The following is a 20,944-nucleotide window of genomic DNA, read 5'->3' on the forward strand; positions in this document are numbered from 1 at the left end:
AGCACTTTTCAGTAGATCTCAAAGTGTTTTACAAAGGAGGTCACTATCGTTATCCCCATTTTACAAAAGGGGAAGCTGAGGTACAGGGATTTCCTCAAGGTCACCCAGCAACAGAGTTAGAACTAGAACCGTAGTTCCCACAGTTCTAGTCTAACCACTAGACCACACTACAAACTTTATTATAATGTACTATTAGTCTGATACTTATCTGACATTGGGGTAAATTAGGAGTCATTCTACTGAAGTCAATGGTCTTGAGCCTGGACTTCAGTTCCGCTCATGTAAAACTCCACTGAAGTAAATGGAGTTATTCTGGATTTACACTAGGTGAAATCAGAATCTGACCCTATATGGTATATTGGTATAAAACCTGCGTAAATGAGATCAGAACCAGATCCTAACCATCTGGGCACAATAGCTCTCATATAGCTGTGAGGGTAACAGAAGGTACCTTATAATGCAGTGGCAGAAGTGATGACATTGTGTTGTCTTGTGAATTCATAAGAAGGAGAAACAGGCCGGACTTGCAGAAACAAAGCTTTATTAGAATTAAAGCAGAGTTACATAAGCTAAAGGAGAGCTATGCGCTTCTAGCGGTGTGTCTGGTGAAGCTGCTACTAGCCACTTCCAACAGGTTCTCGCTAGCTCCAATCCAGTTCCCTCTAACATGCTCTGCTCTTTCAGGCACAGTGCATTCTCCTAACATCTCCCCTTCCAGCAAAAGCAATTCCAAATAATGTAATGTACATACCCACTGTTCCTCTACAAATACCGTAACATACTCAACTTTGTTAGCAGTGCTCAATCAGCCTTTCAGGGGCTTTGCGCAGTGTATTAGATCTGCGAGGAACCACTTCACTCCTTGCACTAGCTGAATCAGCAAACTGCTTTGCTTGCTGGTCTGAAGGATCCTCAGTGCTTTGTCTGTTAGTAGTCAGTGAATTATCTGCCTCTTTATCCCCCTCTTCTTCAGGAATCTGTTGCAGATGTCGCCTGGTCCTCTGAAAAGTACTTCCTTCAGGAGACTGTACCTCATCAGACCATAGGGTGACTCATGAGTCACTACTATCCTCTGTGACCAGCAAGTACCATCCCGAATCCGCACAGTATCCCTGGGCTTCAGAGGCTCCAACAGAGTGGACCCTCTGTCACAGTAGGTCTTTTTTACACTTAAATTGCTTATACACATCTAAGTCAGTATTGCCCTTAGGGATTATTACTAAATTAGGGAGTCTTGTTCTCAACTTCCTGCAAAACAATATCTCTGCAGGCGACGGCCCATGATTCACTGGTGCTGCTCAATACTTCAATATAGCCAAATATGGCTTGGTACCTATGTCAGTGACCTTTTTCAAAAGTCATTTAACAATTTTCACATCAGTCTCTCTAAGACTGTTGGGTTGCGGATACGTAGGACTTGAAGTTACATACTTAAACCCATACTCTCTGGCTAATTTTTTAAATTCATGTCCATCAAACTGTGGATCATTATCAGACATGATAACTTCAGGATAATATAGATTTCATGCACATTATAACAGGTTTTGATGTGGTATTTTTGAAGAAAACAACCTTTGGATAATGAGAATAATAATCCAAAATCAAAACATAATCTTGTCCTGAATATGCAAATAAATCCACACCAACTTTAGATCATGCCTTTAACTCTTCATTGTTTATCAGCATAGGCTACTTTTCCTGCTTAGGTTTTGACATTTCACACATTTCAGCAGTTTTCTTTATCTTCATTTATGGCCAATGCAGTATCTCTCTGGCTCTGTGTTTACATTTCTTCATGCCCAAGTGTCCTTCATGTACTCTCATGAGCACGTCAGCTTGTACCATCTTAGGCACGACTGTTTTATCCCCTCTAAACAACATGCCATCAATCGCAGGCAGTTCTGCTTTGAACTGGAAATATGGACTTGGTATGCAATGTCCTGGCCACCCTGTGGTAATAACCTTAATTACCTTCAGTAAAGTCACACTGTTAGTTGTAACCTCAGAAAATTCACTTCACGTCCTTTCTGAGACTGGACCATTCTTTTGTATCAGTTTGACATGCTTTATGTCTGACTCCACCTCTTTCTACTACACTTTTATCAAATGCTCTAGACAATGTGTCCGTTATCACCAACTCTTTTCCTGGTTTATGTATGGTTGTTAAATCATACAACTGGAGCTGAAAAAATAATCGTAGCCTGAGTGGAGTATCCAGTAGTCCCTTTTTGGCAATTGATATCAGAGGCTTATGGTCTGTTTCTGTGACAATTGGTCTTCCATAGATTAATACATGACATTTTTTACAACCAAGCTTCCTTTTCAATTTTGTCATAGCCTTGTTCAGTTTTTGTAAGAATCCTGGATGCATATGCCACCGGTCTCCAATGACCATCATATTTTTCTAGCAATGTAGCCCTTTGTCTTCTTTGGAGGCATCAGTGGACAACTTGGTCTGCCTCCTGCTGTCAAAATACCTTAAGACAGGGGAATTCCCGAGTCCCCTGAATCCTGAATCCATTGTTTTAATTTACCAAACTCTCTGTCCAGATTAGCATCCCATATCCATTGACTATGCTTTTGCATGAATTCATGAAGTTTGCCGTTTTGTACAGCCAAATAAGTTAACAAAATTAACGATTCCTATGAAACTCCCTCTCTATTTTCTTAGTGTGGTATATTTGTTATAGCTTGTCTCCTACCAGGATCAATACAAACTCCTTGTTCAGTCAATCTGTCTCCTAAATAAATAATTTCTCTGAATCTGAGTTTATATTTTTATTTATTTAGCTTCAGGTTTACTATTCTAGACCTGTCCAATGCTCCCTTTAGCCTGTAATTATGTTTCTCTGTTGTGCTGTGCAGATCAGAATGTCATTTATATACACTTCTGTGCCTTGAATTCCATCAAATATTTGCTGCACTTCTATGAAAGACTTCTGGAGTGGATTTTAGACCATACGGTAATCTGAGAAAGCAGTATTTTACATATGGTGTAATAAAAATACATAATTTGGAGCTCCTCTCATCTAAAGGAATTTGCCAAAATCCAGATGATACATCTAAAGTAGCAAAATACTTTGCACCAGCCACACCTAAAAATGTCGTCTTCGGTAGGTAAGTGATATATATATTAAGCTCCTTAGGATCTAGAAATAATCTCAGTGTTCCATCTTTCTTTCCCTATTATTAATAGTTGAGTGCGCCCATTCTGCAGGATCTTCTCTTCTCCTAATAAAATGTTGTTACTAAATGATCTAGTTCTTCTTTGAGCTTTTTTTCTCATACTTAGAAGAATATTTCTAGGGGCATGTATGATAGGACAATTTGGCTCTGTTAGTTCAATTCTGTATTCAGTCGCTAATTTTCCTATGCCCTCAAAAACATCCTGTTCTGTTCTTCTGTGCCTGTGTTCCTTATCTCCTCTACCATGGGCCTCCTTGTATCAGCCCAAGGATAGGTGCTTTACTCCCTTTATCTATCACAAAGTTTGTCAATTCTATTTGATCTTTTACTTTCACTTCTAGTACACATGCACGTCTAGTAGGAATGACTTCCTCATCATAAGCTTTCAGTTTAACCTGTTTGCTCACTATGTTCCCGGTTTTTTCTTCACACTTTTAACACTATTACCTGAAACAATATTGATACGTGAGCACCAGTATGCAATTTGTAGGTTATAACAGTCCCATTAGTCTCTAAGGAAATTGTCCATTCATTTGTTCCTTCCTCTTCAGATACAGCTCTGAGACAGAACTCCCTGCTCTCTTCCTGGATTACTGCATCAGCAGGAGTGCTTAGCTTCTTCTTCTGCTGTTGTTGATCCTGGTTGCAGACTTTGGCAAAATGATTGTATTTCTTACAAATATTGCAGTGCTTACAAAAACCTGGGCATTGTTGAGGTCGGTGTTTGTGCAATCCTTGATGCTGTCCCTTGCAAACTCCTGTGCTTTGCATTTTTTCAGGCTTCTCTGCATTTTGTTCTATACTGACTTACTGCTTGCCAGTTTTATTTTCTCTCTTATCACTCTATCCAGTGTGCAAGTGTCCTGTTCTCCTTCCATTATTTTTATTCTGGGCTTGTCTACACTTAGCACTGCAGCACTTTGTGAAGATTCTGCCTACATTGATGGGAGAAGTTCTCCCGTCGGCATATGTGCTCTACCTCCCCAAGAGATGGTAGCTATGTCGACGGGAGAAGCACGCCTGTTGACATAGCAGTGTCTACGTTTGGTTTAGATTGGTATAACCATGTCATAGGTATACTGACATAACTTTGTAGTGTAGACCAGGGCTCTTTTTAGAGTGATTTATGCTGCCTGACACAATCTTACTGCTTTATCCAAAATGAGATGCATATCTTCCAATAGTCTTTTTTACAGCTTTGGATATCTGATTTCAATTATAATGTGATCCCTTATAACTGAATCTATCAACTATCCATGTTGCAGGGTCTGGCTCATTAGCTTCTGCTCCATTAGGAATTCTTCATAGAAGACAAAAAGAAGGAGAGTTCTAAGGTGAAACTTCTACCTCTCAAATGTTTCAGTCTTTTTAGGTATGCAATAGTCTTCACATTTCTGCAAAATTGTGCCATAATTGCATCCCTGTCTGTCTTAGTTGCATGCTATTAACAGCATCCCCTTCCTCAAATCTTGAAATGTTTAAGAAGATTGCTGTTTTCTGCTGGTTTTCTTTCTCACCAAAGCCAGCTTGACTCTCTTCCAGGAGTGTGCTGGATTTCCTGAGAATTTCAACTCCTTGGGGGCTTTTAGTTACTCTATCTCCACCATGATTTCTTCATCACAGTACTCTTTTTTCCTGTCCTCTCTTCTACCTCACTTTGGTACCATGTGTTGTCTTGTGAATTCATAAGAATGAGAAACAGGCTAGACTCTAAGTAGTAAGACTTGATTAGAACTAAAACAGAGTTAAACAAGGTAAAGAAAAGCCATGATCTCCCAATTGTGTGTCTCGTGACAGAATATATCAGCCAGGAAGGCAAGCTTTCCGCACCATGCCACATCAGCAATCAAATCCATGTACATTGATTTCTCTGAAGTTAGGAACACTTTGGTCTCCTCTGTCAGCTCAGACAAGTGTGAGAGAACTTTTCCACTTCAGTGTGCAAAAGTAAACTCTGGTGCCCTGCTCCATTTCCTTACACAGCAAGGAGAGAAGGTGTGATTTTAAGGGCCATGATTTTATTAAGTGCACTATCTCTACTGTTCCATCTAACACTAAAGATCTTCATGGTGCAGGAAACAGTGGGTCCCAACACATCTGGGTTTTGTTCCCTGATATTGCTTATAAACCCCTTCTCTTTGCCAGTCATAGAGGCTGCTCCATCAGTGCAAACACTGATACAATTTTTCCAGTGAAGTTTCCGTCCTCAAGGTAGGCTGTTGTCACACTGAATATTTCTTTTCCAGTTGTGTGACCTGGCAGTTCTTTGCAAAACAAAAACATTTCTTTGATACTATCTCCATCAACGTACCTTATATTAGCCAAGAGTTGAGCATGGCTACTGATGCCTGTCGATTCATCAAGCTGCAATGCAAATTTTCCGCTTGATTTTAGTTTTTCTTCAAGCACCATCTCAATATCACCTGACATGTCACCAATGCAGCCCCTTATCGTGTTATCTGAAAGGGGAGCTTTTTAAATTTCCTTGACTGCATGTGCACCTAAGATTACTCTGACAAGAAAGGCTTTTTTGCCTTTTCTAGAAGCTTGGTGACCACATGGCTTCCTTCCAGCACTTTGTAAGAAACAGTTGCACAGTCTACCATCAATCACGCTTGCTTTTCATTCTGATCCCTCAAACGCATAAAAAAGTTATGTCCTTGGCAATGTTTGCTTGTAAGGTGGTGTTTTAACTTACTTGGCACCGTGGCATGGTTTGAGAGTTTCTCCCCGCACAGACATTGTGGAAGGGGAGAAGATTGTTTCCCTGTAGACGAAAATCCATTTTGCAGATAGCTGTCACAGAAGTGTCCGTTTACCACTTTCACTTTCTTAGTTTTATGTTCAGTTCATCAATGCAAGTAGATGTGGAACCATCAAAATCTTTTTTCTTTCAATATTTGTCCATTTTTGGGTCATAAATTTTAAATTCACCATTGTAACTTTTGAGATTTGTAAGATTTAGAAAACACCCTGACCATCACATGACTCCTGTAATGTCAGGCTTAGATGAGCGTAATGCTATCATGGGCCACTCTTAATTTTGTCTCATGATTATTCATGAGCCAATCCAGAACTAGTCTAGTAGGGTTCAAATGAAAACAATCAGGGTGGCTAACATTAGATCACGAGCTGTGTTTTGTGCCAGATTCTCAACAGTGGAAACTAACATTAAAACTAAATATAAGAACACTGGACAAAAGCATGCTCAGTGGAGAAAGTGACACATACTTGAGAATAATATTTTGGGATGACAGATAATTAATAATTAATCATTTCTACTCATACCCAAAATAAGCTTCCCAAGTGTGTGTCACTTTCTCCACTTCTTTTTAAAGGCAATATAATTTATTATAATGCTATTCTGGGTCCGGCTTGTTCTGGCTTTTACCCCAAGTCAAGTGTAAATAAAAGTTAGGCTTGAATTGTATGTTTTTTTCATGTGCATCATCATCAAAGACTCATTGCAACACATTGCATTCATCAGGGCGTGTAATCTTTGTTTATTTTTTGTCCCTCTTATCCTTGCTTTGGGGAATGGAATGTGACACATATAATATTTGGAAGGGCTTCATCCTGGAGAGCAAAAGTACAGAATGTGATCCGGCTCCGACACTCATTAAAATACAAGTGAAGTTTTTTTGTTCTCGCGTGTAGTTTTTCAAAAAATTCTGCAGCACACCTGTTCGGGCCTGACGGCACACTGGTTGGGAAACACTGTTCTAACATATGCTTTGCTCTTAAAGGCACAATACATATGCCTAAGAAGAGTAGCAGTGTTATGCAGGCTGGCAACTTAAAGCTTGTCATCTGAACCCAGCTAAAAATTAACCAGTCAGCTTATGAGTGGGCACAATGACATGCCTTACTTATGGGCATGAGCATAAACTAGTGCACTGACCATTTATGCCTATCAAACATATTGTTCAAGGAAGAAGTCTCAGCAAGAAGCACCAAGACTCCCATTCTTCATGTGGCTTTGTGTCTATGTCTTATGGGAGGAAACATCATTATCCTGTCTCTTTCAAAAATATAAATAGCTTCTTGAACCACATAGACAAAAGGTTATTGGCAGGATTCTGTATTCATTTACACCAAGAGTGTAAATCATGAGTGACTCCATTTAATTTACACCACTGTACAACTAGTATAATAGGATAATCAGGTCTGGTGGCTTAGAACTGGAGGGAATGAATAGATTACACTTCTATTAGAGTCAAAGTCCCTTAAGGAATTCTGGAAATTTGCAGCGTGCAAAAATGTATGCAATAGCCTTATACACATATAAAGGGTGTGCATCCTTTTTGCTGAACAGAACCTGTATATGCTGCTCTGAAAATCTGGTCTTATATTTTGCTATTAATTGTTTTTTTTTCTTTCTGTTTAACTCAGAAAAAAAACAGCTGACAAACTCTCTGGAAATTGACATTGTATCAGGTCAGTGGGTTTGGGACCAGGTGTCATGCGAATGCAATTATGGTTCTTGTATTGACCTAGTCCCTTATCGTTATTTGTTCAGTTTTTCATGGTATTATTGTTAACACCAAGCATCTAGTCCATTGTTCCAAGCAAACTTAGTGATGCGTTGACAGTATACATGGAAGTATCAAACTGTTATGCTAAGAAGGGCTTGTGCCAGTGAACTCAGTGCTATATCATGAAGTATCCAAATGCCCATCTGTAACTGCTCTTCCCATTAAGGGTTTAAATCCAGGCTGTAGTGTGCTGGCTGGAGACCAGGGTTCAAGTCTCAGCTCTGCCCCTGATCTACTATATGACCTTAGGCATATCACTTCATCTCTCGGTCTTTCTTTCCCCTCTTCAGATCCTTTGTCTGTTTTGTCTATTTAGATTGTAAGAATATTTCTTATGTGTTTGTACAGCACCTAGCACAATGGAGTCTCAAGCTCTGTTGAGACCTCTAGGCAGTACTGTAATACAAGTATTGTTTGTTCACATTAATTTTCAATGCCCCACTAGTACCAGGAGATAGGTTTGTGGGTCCAGGGTAAAGTTATGTATTCATTCCGCTAGATGATTTTACAGGGAACTAAATCCTAGTATCAGTGCATAGGGTGTTCATGTGACCAAGAAATCTTGTGGAACATCAGAGATGGGGGCACCTGTGTGAAGTCAGCATGAGGTCATTCACCACCAGGGTCTTTCTATTGTGCAATGGAGCTAGGACAAAGGAGCTATTCCATATTCACACTGGGGTAGCTGAAAGCCAAACTGAGAAGAGTGTTGCATACAAGTATCTGAATGGAGAGGAATGGTTTAAGCTGTTCCCTGGGGAGATACACTCCCACCAAGAGTGATGAAATGAAACTCAGGAAAAGCAGAACATTAGGAAATATGTCACAGTAGTGGCTCAGAGCATCTCCTCCCATGGAAATGCACATGGTGGTGGTGCAGGGAAGGAAGACTCTCATCTCCCGGCAGAGGTTTTCCAGTCATTTTCAGGAGACTGGGATGAAGAATTTTGCTTCATGGAATGTAGAGGGGGATCTAACCCCAGAATCCCCAGATCCTTGGTCTTTGAGGAGCTTGTGGGGTAAAAGGGAAAGGGGGGAATTATCCTGTGCCTCTGGTCATGCCTGCCCCTGTTCACCCTTCTCCACACCTGCTCCCTAGCAGGGTGGCTCCATTCAGACTTTGCTACAAGTGCTTCCGGTCGCCATGACTGCTGTCTTAAAGGAGGACCCCCAGAACAGACAAAGGGGTGCCTGCAGAAGTGGGTTGTATTGCTTTCTTTGTGTAATCGCTGCAGAGCTGATGAGGAGGGGGAGCCCTCTGCACAATTCCAGCTATGTCTACACCAGTGGTTCCCAACTTTTTTGGCTTGAGGACCACTAGGAGGCCCCTTCCCCCACTGCAGCCAGACAGAAGGAGTTCAGTGAGGAGGCTGCTTCCTAGCTGATCTCCCATCTCCCTGGCTGCAGCAGGGAAACCATACATGTCCCATAGCCCATGCGCTCCACCTGGGTTCTTAGGCAGTGGCTCCCTTCTGTAGCTGGGGGCATGGGAGATCAGTGCTTCCTGTTCTCTGGCTCCAGCAGGGACCCCAGTGCCAAAGGACCCAGGCAGAGTGCTTTGCTTTCTGCTGGAGCTGGGGGAGGGGAACACTCATCTCCCTTCCCTCTGGCTCCAGCAGGGACCCCAGCACCTAGGACCCAGGCGGAGCACTTTGCCGTGCTCCCTGCTACAGCCAGGGAGAGGGGAGTGCTGATCTCCCATCCCCTTGGCTGCAGCAAGGAACCTGCACAGGTCTTTTAGCCCCACAAAAATATGCTCTGCCTGGTTCCTTAAGCAGTGGCTCCCTTCTGCAGCTAGCGGGAGGGCAGCTGTAGGCCACTCTGAAAGCTCCCGTGGGCCACTTTTGGCCCCCAGGCCACAGGTTGGGAAATACTGGTCTATACTGATGGCGGCAAATTCGCTGCCATCAGATTGATTTATCCAGATCGATTGAGTGAAAGTGGAGACTCACTCAATCAACCCAGAAATGGATGCTACTAATCCACCTCCACCAGGTGGAGTAACGCTGCGTCAGCGGGAGGGCATTTCCTATCGGCGCAGCAAACTGAAGACACTGCAGTAAGCAGAAGTTAGGAAGTCAATGGGAGATACCTATAATATTTGCCTAATTTGGCGGCAAGGGTAGACATTCTCCCTTGGAATATAGTGGAAACTCCTTCACTGGAACCATTTAATTCTGGACTAGCCAAACCCCAGTTAATATACTGCCAGCAGCCATCATTCAATGACTTTCTATGATTCTTTTAAATTTGCATGTGTATGTATGTGTGTGTGTGTGTGTGTGTGTGTGTGTGTGGGGGGGGGGGAATAGATGTTGGCTTGGAAAAAAGATATCAGTGTTGAACTTCTGAGAGGTTATTATAAAGCACAGTGAATTTGCTGTATATATTATAAAATATGCCTCAAAGTCCTTTCAGCTGTAGCACAATCCAAATTAAAGCAATAACCCATTTATCGTGCTTTTGGGAGCACACGCTATGATATTAACAAGTCTCAACACAAGCTGCTGTGACTGTGCGCAGTAGCCATGAAATTAAAGTGACAAAGACACAGCATTGGAGAAAGAGTTCAATGGATTAATCAGACAAAACATTGATTTCTATTTGAGCAGACTGCAAAATAAGAATTAAAACTGGTCTTGCTGACCTATTCAAGTTCTGTAGGTTTTAAGAGCTTTCTTGATTATTGTGCAATTTTGTTGGACATCTGTGCTACAGCCTTTTAATTTACCTTTGAAATAGTATATATATTCTGGGATAGTCCTTAAAGTAATTTTGTGATTTTTCTTGCATGAAGATACTATGCAAAAATAAATTCTAATTGTAATATGAATCATAATGTCAATGCTATATCATTCATTGCTTGTCTTTCTGACAACCAGACATTAATTTAAGCTCAGCATTCGAAAAACTCAGCTCTTTATTTTTTTTTCCTCCAAAGCCCGTCACACTCCTTCCATTCTCAGTAAACAGGGACAACACCTTCTTCCTACCTGTCATTTGAGCCTGTAATCTGGGTGTCTTTTTTGACTTCTCTCTCTGTAGACCCACACATCCAGGCTGTGTCCAAGTCTTGCTGCCTTTTCTTGTGCAACACCTCCAAGATCCAGCCCTTCCTCTTTGTCCATACTACTAAAACTCTGACTTAGGCCACTAATAATTTCATGTTTTGACTGCTTTGGTCTTCTCCTTTCTGGCCTTAAGAAATGTCATCTCCCCCTTCCTCCACAGTACTTAAATCCATTCAAAACACACCTGCAAAAATCCGTCTTCCTGGCTCCCTGTTTTGTCTCTCCAACCATATCACTTCCCTCTTTCCAAAAACTCCACTGGCTCCCCATTTTCCAGTGCATCAAACACCAACAACTTCCAAGACTGGGGTTAATCGGTGCCTGAAATCTCTTGTGGCTTCAATGGTGTGACTTCCAATTTTTCACCTGTGTGAGAGGACACTTTGGCCCATAATTCTGATCTGAAAATATTTCACCTTAGGCGATAAAGTGTTAGGTGATGAAGGTGATAAAGTGTTTTATGGCACCCACCATTACACTGAGAATACTACTACTACTAATAATAATAATGCATAAATCAAAGGCTTCAACTGCTGGTCCTCCCTGCAACTTCAGTGTTGTGGTGGAATATGGTTGTGGCCCTTTGATGTGTCCATGTTCTATGAGAAGGTTACATACCTGCCAACTATATGAGACATCAGTGGAATCATATCTTGCCCCAGGCCCTGGCACATGAGGCCGCACTGAAGCAGTTAATAAACACATTTTATAAATAGAAATAATCTTTCAGCATCATTAGCAACATAGCAAGATTTAAAAAGGGACTGGAACTATATGGCTAAGAAGAATATCCAGAGTTATAGTTAATGGTACCTTCTGAAACTTTTTATTAAGGCAAAGTTACAATACGTTAACGAACTACATCTTGTATTTCTTATAACTTACACAGGATCAGGTTAATATGCAAAGAACCTGGCTAAAGATTTTGACTTGCTGACGGAGGAGCTTTCCTCCTCTGAGCTAGGGATGTAAAAATTAATTTAATTTAAAATCCATTTAAACGTTGTAAAAATAGACCGTTTAAACTGTTAAATGCTGGGGGGGTGGGCGAGCATGCTGGGCAGCTCTCACTTGTGGGGATTTGAGTTGAGCCGAGCCAAGCCCAGCTACGGTTAGCCCCCCGTGATGGGCTCTGCGTTTCCCCGCCAGCAAGAGCTGCCCAGCTGCTCTGGCTGGAGGGGAGTCAGCCCAGCTGCCTGCTCCCTTCCTCCCCCGAGTTTAAATGGTAATCAGCTGCTTAAAATATTTAAACAGCTGATTCCTGTTTAAACGGTTAAACGGTTACCCTTTTATATCCCTTCTCTGAGTACACTAAAAAGGGTGACCAAATTTCTGCCTACCTATCCTCTTTTTGGCGCTTCTCTTGTGTACTTACTTGGTGTAAAAGCCTTTCTGTATTTTACTATACCACATTTGCATATGAGGAGAAGTCACACTTTTCCAGTAACGTGCGTTTTTGGAAGGGATATTAAATCTCATGTTTCAAGGCTTAAACTAATCTCTAACTATGGGTATGTCTACACTGCAAAGAAAAACCCATGCCACTGAGTCTTAGCACCCAGGTCAATTGATTTGGGTTTGCGGGGCTTGGGCAGAAGGGCTCAAAATGGCACTGTGAACATTCCTGCTCAGAGACCCTACCCCCTGGCCAACTTTCAAAGCCCAGGCTCCTCTGAAACATCTAAAATGCTATATTTAGCCCCTCAGCCCAAACCCCATGAGCCTGAGCCAATTGACCCAGGCTCTGAGACTCGCCGCTGCAGGTTTTTCTTTTCAGTGTAGATGTAACTCATGAGGACCTGTCTGCACAGCCGCAGGGAGGTGTGATTCCCAGTGCAGGTTCTCGAGCTAGCACAGTAAAAATAGTACGGTGGCCCCAGTGGCAGGCACTAGCTTGAGCAGAGTTAGTGCATGTACATCACAGATCTCCCAGCTTCTGTGTCTGCATACTCTTAGAGACTTCTAGGAGAAACTGTGACATCAGGTATATTATCATTTCTACCCCATGAGATCCATCCAATCTGCCCAAGGTTTAGAGGGCTCTACTTAAATATAAACTTCCATCTTGGAAACAGTATTATTTTGCATCCCTGGAAAGGACCATTCTATGAATGAAAATGCCATGGTAGAATAAAACGTGTTACCTTCTAAAGTGTTTCTGAAGCTGAAATTGGCCAGTTTATCCATGGATCCAGATTCGTACTGAGTCAACGTTAGACAAAATTCAACCTCGGCTGAAGATGGGAGCCTAGGCGTCCTCGTTTTATCGTGGTTCCCGGGGTTTCGAAGTATAGGGCCTTCATTGGTGGCATTGCATAAAGTCTGCCGGCTGTTGTACTCTTCTGATAGGCTGCAAATTATCTGTGTAAAATATTTTCCATCAGCACAGTTGTCTTTGTTACAAAAAGATAACAGCAAACAATGGTTTACTTTTGAGAATAAGTTCTTTGACCTATAAAAAGCAGTGCAGAAAATGCATTTACAATAACTTGCATATAATTGTTGATGTCTGTATTAATTTCAAGCTACATTCTGAAAACGTATATGTAAGTGGCCCCCTTTCATATGATAAGCATATGTGACATTGAAAAATGGCACACACTTAACCTTTTGAAATTATGTATTTTTCCCATACGAAATACACATGTCCATGCCACTTGGGCTAGGGATGAATTCAGCCCTTATTAACAACATAAGAACATAAAGTCCATACTGGGTCAGACCAATGGTCCATCTAGCCCAGTATCCTGTCTTCCAACAGTGGCCAATCTAGTGCCTCAGAGGGAATGAACAGAAACAGGTAATTATCTAGTGATCAATCCTCTATCGTCCACTCCCAGCTTCTGGCAAACAGAGGCTAGGGACACTCAGAGCATGGTTGCATCTCTGACCATCCTCCATCCTGGCTAATAGCCAATGATGGACATATCCTCTATGAACTTATCTAGTTCTTTTTTGAACCCAGTTAGACTTATGACCTACGCAACATCCCCTGGCAATGAGTTCCACGTTGACTATATGTTGTGTGAAGAAGTACTTCCTTTTATTTGTTTTAAATCTGTTACCTATTAATTTCATTAGGTGATTCCCATTTTTTATGTTATGTGAATGACTAAATAACATTTCTTTATTCATGTTTTTAAATCAGTCAAGATTTTACACATTTTATATATCCTGTCTGTCATCTCTTTTCCAAGCTGAAAACTCCCAGTCTTTTTAATCTCTCCTCATATGGAAGCTGTTCCATACCCCTAATCATTTTTGTCGTCCTTCTCTGTACTTTTTCCAATTCTAATATATCTTTTTGAGATGGTGTGACCTGATCTACATGCAGTATTCAAGATATTGGTGTTTCATGGATTTATATACAGGCATTATGATATTTTCTTTCTTATTGTCTATCCCTTTCTTAATGGTTCCTAACATTCTGTTAGCTTTCTTGACTGCTGCTGCCCATTGAGTAGATGTTTTCAGAGAACTATGGATGACTCCAAAATCTCTTTCATGAATGGTAACGGCTAATTTAGACCCCCTCATTTTGTATGTACAGTGGGGATTATGCTTTCCAATGTGCATTACTTCGCATTTATCATCATTGAATTTCATTTGCCATTTTGTTGCCCAGTCACTCAGTTTTGTGAGATATCTTTGCAACTCTGGATTTAACTATTTTAAATAATTTTGTATCATCTGCAAATTTTCTCACCTCACTGTTTACCCCTTTTTCCAGATCATTTGTTTCCTATCTTGTAACCAGTTACTGATCCATGAGAGGACCTCCCCTCTTATCCCATGACTGCTTACTTTGCTTAAGAGCCTTAGGTGAGGAACTTTGTCAAAGGTTTTCTGAAAGTCTAAGTACACAACTTGACTGGATCACCCTTGTCCACATTTTTGTTGACCCCCTCAAATAATTCTTATAGATTGGTGAGGCATGATTTCCCTTTACAAAAGCCATGTTGACTCTTCCCCAGCAAATCGTATTCATCTATGTGTCTGATAATTCTGTTCTTTACTATAGTTTCAACCAGTTTACCTGGTACTGAAGTTAGGCTTACTGATCTGTAACTGCCAGGATTGCCCCTGGAGCACTTTTTAAAAAATAGGCATCACATTACCTATCCTTGAGTCATCTGGTACAGAAGCTGATTTAAAGGACAGGTTACATACCACAATTAGTAGTTCTGCAATTTCATATGTGAGTTCCTTCAGACTCTTGGATTAATAGCAGCTGATCCCGGTGACTCCTCATGGTTAAATGTATCATTTTTTTTCAAAACTTCCTCTAATGATACCTCAGTCTGGGACAGTTCCTTAGATTTGTCACCTAAAAAGAATGGCTCAGGTGTGAGAATCTTCCTCACATCCTCACATGCAATGTGTCTGGGCCAAATTCACTACTACTAATGTAAGGAGTCACAACCCCACAGACATGAATGGAGTTGAACCTGTTCATGGGAGCAGCGAATCTGACCCTTTGATGTCAGTAGGGCTACAAGGGTGTCACTGCAGAAATCTGGCTTTTATTTCCTAAGAAATGGATGGAGATAACCAGTCTGGTGTTTGGAACATATGTTTGGGGGCATCTGTACTTGGGACCTGATTCTGTAACCCAGGACACTGAATAGTACCTTAAACTGCAAGTTGTCCCATTGAGTAAGCATAGCTGAGCCTTGGCACAAACAAGGAAAAGGACATACTGGCTTGTTTTCTTAAATGATCTCTGTTTTACGTTCCACCACAGACTACCTGTGTGAATATGAGCAAGTTGCTTAGTCTCTGTGTGCTTCACTTCCGTGTCTGATAGATGGAGATAATTCCACTTTCCTGTCTCGCAGGAATGTTGTGATGATAAATACTTTGAAGACTGACATGCACTCAAATACTATGGCAATGGGGCCATATAATGAACTTAGATAGGTATATACTAAATATTGTCCTACTACAGCATGATTTTTTTTTAAAGGTTAAATTTCAGCTCTGCGTAATCCACCTAAGTGCAGCTGGTTTGTGCCTTATCACCAATGTATAATTGCTTTAAAACTGGCCCCGGACAATCATTGACAAATACAAGGGATTTTCTGGTGATAGAGAGCTGTCATATAGAACAGTTCCAGAGGGGTAGCCGTGTTAGTCTGTGTACAGCAAAAACAACGAGAGTTCTGTGGCACTTTAAAGACTAACAAATTAGCTGAGTCTCACTAAAGCTTATGCCAAAAATTAAATTTGTTAGTCTTTAAAGTGCCACAGAACTCTCATTGTTAGAGCTGTCATAGCAGCTCCTATCTCTTCCCCACCTCAACAGTTTGCATAAGAGAGGTCACATGGGGAGGAAAAGAGATGTGTCCATGCTTCCTGGTAACTTGGCTTCATATTGGTCATGTGGAGCCACTCACAACTAACACAAGTTAGGACAAACCTGAGACTATTCTAACTCATGTCAGGAACCTACCTGATACTCAGCCGGCCCAGGTCTGGGGAGAATGTAATGGTGTGCAGGTGGTCAGACTAGATGATGTAATGGTCCCTTCTGGCCTCAAACCCTATGAAATCTATGACAATGAAAAAGGAATAGGGGCTTAAAAGCTCCTGAAGTTGCACTGTGTGTTCCTCAGCTATTGTTGATGTAAGCAAGGTCTGAGTGTCTGAGTGACACTCTCCCTGCTCAGCAACTGAAAGGGGGGTATGTTATTTGCATGGGCTTTGTCTTTGCATGAGTACATATTGCATAAGCACATTAGGTGTTGAGCATAATGGGAAATGGTCAATGTGTCTGGTATTGTGTTACAAGTCACTTTTGTGTTAACTGCAGGGGTAATGAAATGTTGTCCTTTGATTGTATGAACAAATGGCATCAAATCTGTGTTTACCTTGTTCTGATAAAAAAAATCACTCTCACCCAAACAGAGCCCAAAAAGGGTGGCAGACAGATGTTTCAGCATTGCAAGGAGAGGGAAGAGGGAGAAGTCTCCTATTGAGATTGCACTAGCCATGGCAAAGGGCTATCCTCAGGCATGGGTTGATGATCTCTTCCTACTGTTGAATGGTAGAATTAATTATTCCTCTTGGAGTCTTTTGTTTTGTTAAAAACAGGGACATTGCTTCTGTGCCAGCAGAAGGTTTCCCCATGAGCTGAAATTCACTAAGAGCTGAATCACTAGAGAGACTAGGGACCACTGACAACCACTAGAGAGGTGCCAGCAGTGGGTAGCACCTGAGATGGTGGGATCATTTGGCACCAGTAGATGGCAGGAACAACAGCGGTCAATGCCAGCGGATGGTGGGATCAGTCAGCGTCAGCAGACAGCGGGAGCCAGGAGCTATCAGTGCCAGCAGATGCCAGGATCGGTTAGCATCTGTAGATAGAGGGGGCCAGCAGATGCGGGAGCCAGGAGTGGCTGGCACTGGCAGACGGCAGCGGGGACTCGGTGAGGCCCAGAGGTGGCGGGAGACATCAGCCGAGGAGGCCTGGTCAAGCCTACATCTGGCAGAGCTTGCAGAGGGGGGCTGACTGAGCCCTCAACCGAGAGGTGGACATTGCAACTACGATGGTCAGTACAGCGGAAAGCAAGAAGGGAGAGGCGAAGGACACGCCCCGTACTCTGGGGTGGGTTTGACTCATTGAGTTCATGAATTCTGTTTGCACTGTTTCCCAAACCAGTGCTGTGTTACTTCCCTTCTGTTACTAAAAGGTTTCCTTTCTACACTCAGACTCTGTGCTTGCGAGAGGGGAAGTATTACCCTTTGGTGCGCCCAGAGGATAGTGGGTGATTTCCCAGGTGACTGGGTGGGGGCTCGAGCCTGTTTGGTGTTGTATCATTGACAGGGACCCCTAGATATAGAACCCGGCCCTTGCTGCTGCCAACTCTGTCTGGTAGAAGGGTTACACTGATGACCTGAGCCAACAACTGGATAATTAGGTCCTCACATTACCTATCACGTGACAACCTATCCTTGAGTCATCTGGTACAGAAGTTGTTTATTAAATTTTTAAAAACCATCTAAGTTAAAAGAATATTATTTAGGTGGCAAAGACAAGAATACTATTTAAGTGGTAAAGGTAGGAAATGCCAAATTTACCATTGCCCTTTCAATCTTAATTATCATAATGCACATGCCACAAGGGGAGACACCATTTTTAATTACATGATCACATACATATATATATTTTGCACAGGTTCCCTGTCTTATTCACTTCACAAGATGGATGCACAAGGGGTCAGAATGAAGGTTATGCAGACAACGGTAAAATAAGTATCTCCTACTTTTGACTGCTTGACTTCACAACTAAATAATATTCTTTTAAGGTTGGGGTGGGTCTTTGTTTTTTGTGTTTTATGACAGGTTGCTCCATTGAGTTACGTCAGTTGAGAATCTAGCCCACAGGTTCTTGGATCTAGCTTCTACTCTCTGTATAAAAGTCAATAGTAAATATAATGCAATAAAATGAGTGAAAAAGAATGGAGATGAAACAAGTGTCAGGCCTTCAGCGTTGAAGGTCAGGACTGCATATTCTGGGCGAGCAAACTCAAGGCTGATCTTAGCTTGTGCACCACTTCTCACTAAGAGACAGGCAGACATGCAGGAGTCCTAATAGCAAAGTGTACAATTTTTACAGATTATTATTAGTATTATAGTAAAGCCTGGAAGCCCCAACCAATATGGGGCCCCATTGTACAAGACCCTGTAGAAACACCTACTAAGAGACAGTCCTTATTCCAAAGAGCTTCCTATATAAATAGACATGACAGGCAAAAGGTAGGAGAAAGGAAATTGCAGTATTCTCATTTTACTGAGCCGTGGAAAGATTAAGTGACTTGCTCAAAATTGAACAGAAAGTCTGTGGTTGATCAGGGAATACAACTCAGATTCCTCAAGTCCCAATCAGATCCTTTAACCCACGAGACCATTCTTTTCCCCAGTCTGATTCTGAAGAATTATGGGAATTTATGTCACCCCATTAACTTCAGTTGGGCCTAGTGTATTAGAACTCCTAGGGCTGCTGTTCGAGACAGGCATATGTTGCCCTGCAGTGGGGTTCATCCCAACACCTGGCTGGAACCTCACTGAAGTCCGTAAGACTCTGCAGGAGCCTGCCTGCATAGAGCAGCTTTTAGAATCACAACCTAGCGGGTGAGAGAGAAACAAATAAATAAATAAATATAGGACACTCTTATACATTGGGATTTCCATCATTGTTCATTCTATAAATAGATAAAGTCCCAAGTATTTCCATCTGCCTCTCAATCTAGCTGTCATTAACTGGCTGGCTTCTTATATGCAGGGGTGGGATGCTTAAGAGAAATCAAGTATCTCCGGGTCAAGAACTGCTGATTTAAGAAAAGGGAGTGAAAATGAGTATCTGTGACTTTCTGCTATCTGTTTTGAGCCACAAATCAGACAATCTGGCCATAAAATTAGAACGGGTGTCTTTTTAAAAATGGTTTGCACTAGCTCGAACCAAAGTTATGGGCCCGACGCAGAAATGGTTGGTGATGTTCTATGGCCTGGGATATGCAAACATTCTAAGGGCCTAAAATTCCGCTAGAGTAAATCAGTGCAGCTCCATTGAAGTTGTTCTGCATGTGTCCTATAGCTGTATTTATATAAATAGTTAATAAAATGCCAGTAGATGGCACTCAAGAATATTTAGGAACATTCCTGGGTTTTCTAGGACCAATAAAACTTCTTGTGATCTGCAAATGGGTAGAGTGCTTCCTATCATCTCTCAGCACAATTCAGTGAACTTTTCCAGTTTGCACCAGCTGAGGGTCTGGCCCCAAGAAAAAGTAGGGTCTGACTCCCCACACTTCCAATCTGAATATTAAAGTCAGGAAAGGTTTATAAATGTTCGGTAGCATTTACTGTGACTCCCACCTTTCTTTAAAGCTGTTGGTTTTTTACCCTCAACCCTTAAGTTCCAATTTTGCAGTTGTCTCTGTGCAGACAGACCCTGACATCCATGTGGAGTGAGTTGCAGGACTGGAGCCTTAGACTTTCCTCCATCTTGTGGTAAACTTCTGTCAATTGCTTATGTTCTTAACTGCAAATATTTCATTTTTTAATGCCGGCATTATTTGTAATAATTCCTTAAGGTTAAATCAATGAGAACAGTGACATGCCTGGCTTACAAACATCGAGCCAAAGATTTTATGTTAAATGTGATAAATATTTTCTCAAATACGTGGGAAGCTGCTCAAATATATACCGATCTACACATTAAAGGGAGGATAAACTAAGGACTAGATTGAGCTTGTGCTCATGGCTTTCATTAGAAGGTGGTGCATAGCTCAGCCTTACAAATCTTTCACTATTCCTGCCTTGCTCCCAGGGGATAATAATTCACACCACCTCTTTGCTAGGTGTATATTGCAGCACCTCCCTTCTGCTCCACTGGCCAGCATACTGAGTGGAGAGAGCCAAGACTCCATCCAGTCCCTGCTCCTCTCTGGACATCTCCACCTTCTCGCTTGGGAGTGGTAGTGGGCATGCAGCCCTTGCTGTCACCTCACACCTGAAATAAAGATGCATGGAGGCTGCCCAGGTGTATGACGCTACATGGCTGCATTAGGGCCTGTCACAATCTGGCCTTCGTTAGGTGGCGTCCAAATGCAACTCACTCACCAAACATAGGGAGATGCGAGAAAAATCCTGAGCTATTGTGTAATAGAACAAGCCGAACTTTGGAGCTACTGTTCTAATAGGATAACTTTAAAATGTATTGTCTTTAAAACAAACCAAGGAACTTTGATAGACATTATGCATATTTATACCTGAGTGAAAGAGCTCTTCATATGCTCTTAAACATTTGTGGGACTGAAAAGATAGATTAGCAAATAGACTGAATAAAAGAAAATTTTAAAAGTAAAATTTTAAAGAGATTCTAAGAGCCAGCTCTACCAAGGTATAAGGTGATAAATTACCTTCAGTGTATGAATGTCTGACCCCTACTGTATCTGCATAGACTAAAGGAGCTCTAGAGCTGAGTTGGTAAGAAGATGAGGTAATTGAGAGGTGACAAGACTGAAGCAAACCCAACCTCTATAACGTATGTTCTCCATGTTCAGTGAACTCTGGTTGAAATTCCTCCCTAGGCAAAGGGACAGCCCAAGGCCTGAGGACCTCTCACCTCCCAATTAAACCCTCAGAACA

The 20,944-nt window shown here is 41.7% G+C and overlaps 1 protein-coding gene across 1 annotated transcript in view; it reads right to left on the reverse strand.

Moving 5' to 3' along the window:
• TYR (tyrosinase) overlaps positions 1-20,944 on the reverse strand; it is a 74,032-nt gene that overhangs the window by 46,740 nt on the left and 6,348 nt on the right. Inside the window, exon 2 of the mRNA XM_067567423.1 lies at positions 12,937-13,153. Coding sequence (XP_067423524.1) covers positions 12,937-13,153 — 217 coding nt within the window. The remainder of the gene's footprint in view (positions 1-12,936; positions 13,154-20,944) is intronic.

This window comes from Emydura macquarii, unplaced genomic scaffold (assembly GCF_026122565.2).
Source record: "Emydura macquarii macquarii isolate MOO-44397 ecotype Brisbane River unplaced genomic scaffold, CSIRO-AGI_Emac_v2 contig_318, whole genome shotgun sequence".
Classification (NCBI taxonomy): Eukaryota; Metazoa; Chordata; order Testudines; family Chelidae; genus Emydura; species Emydura macquarii.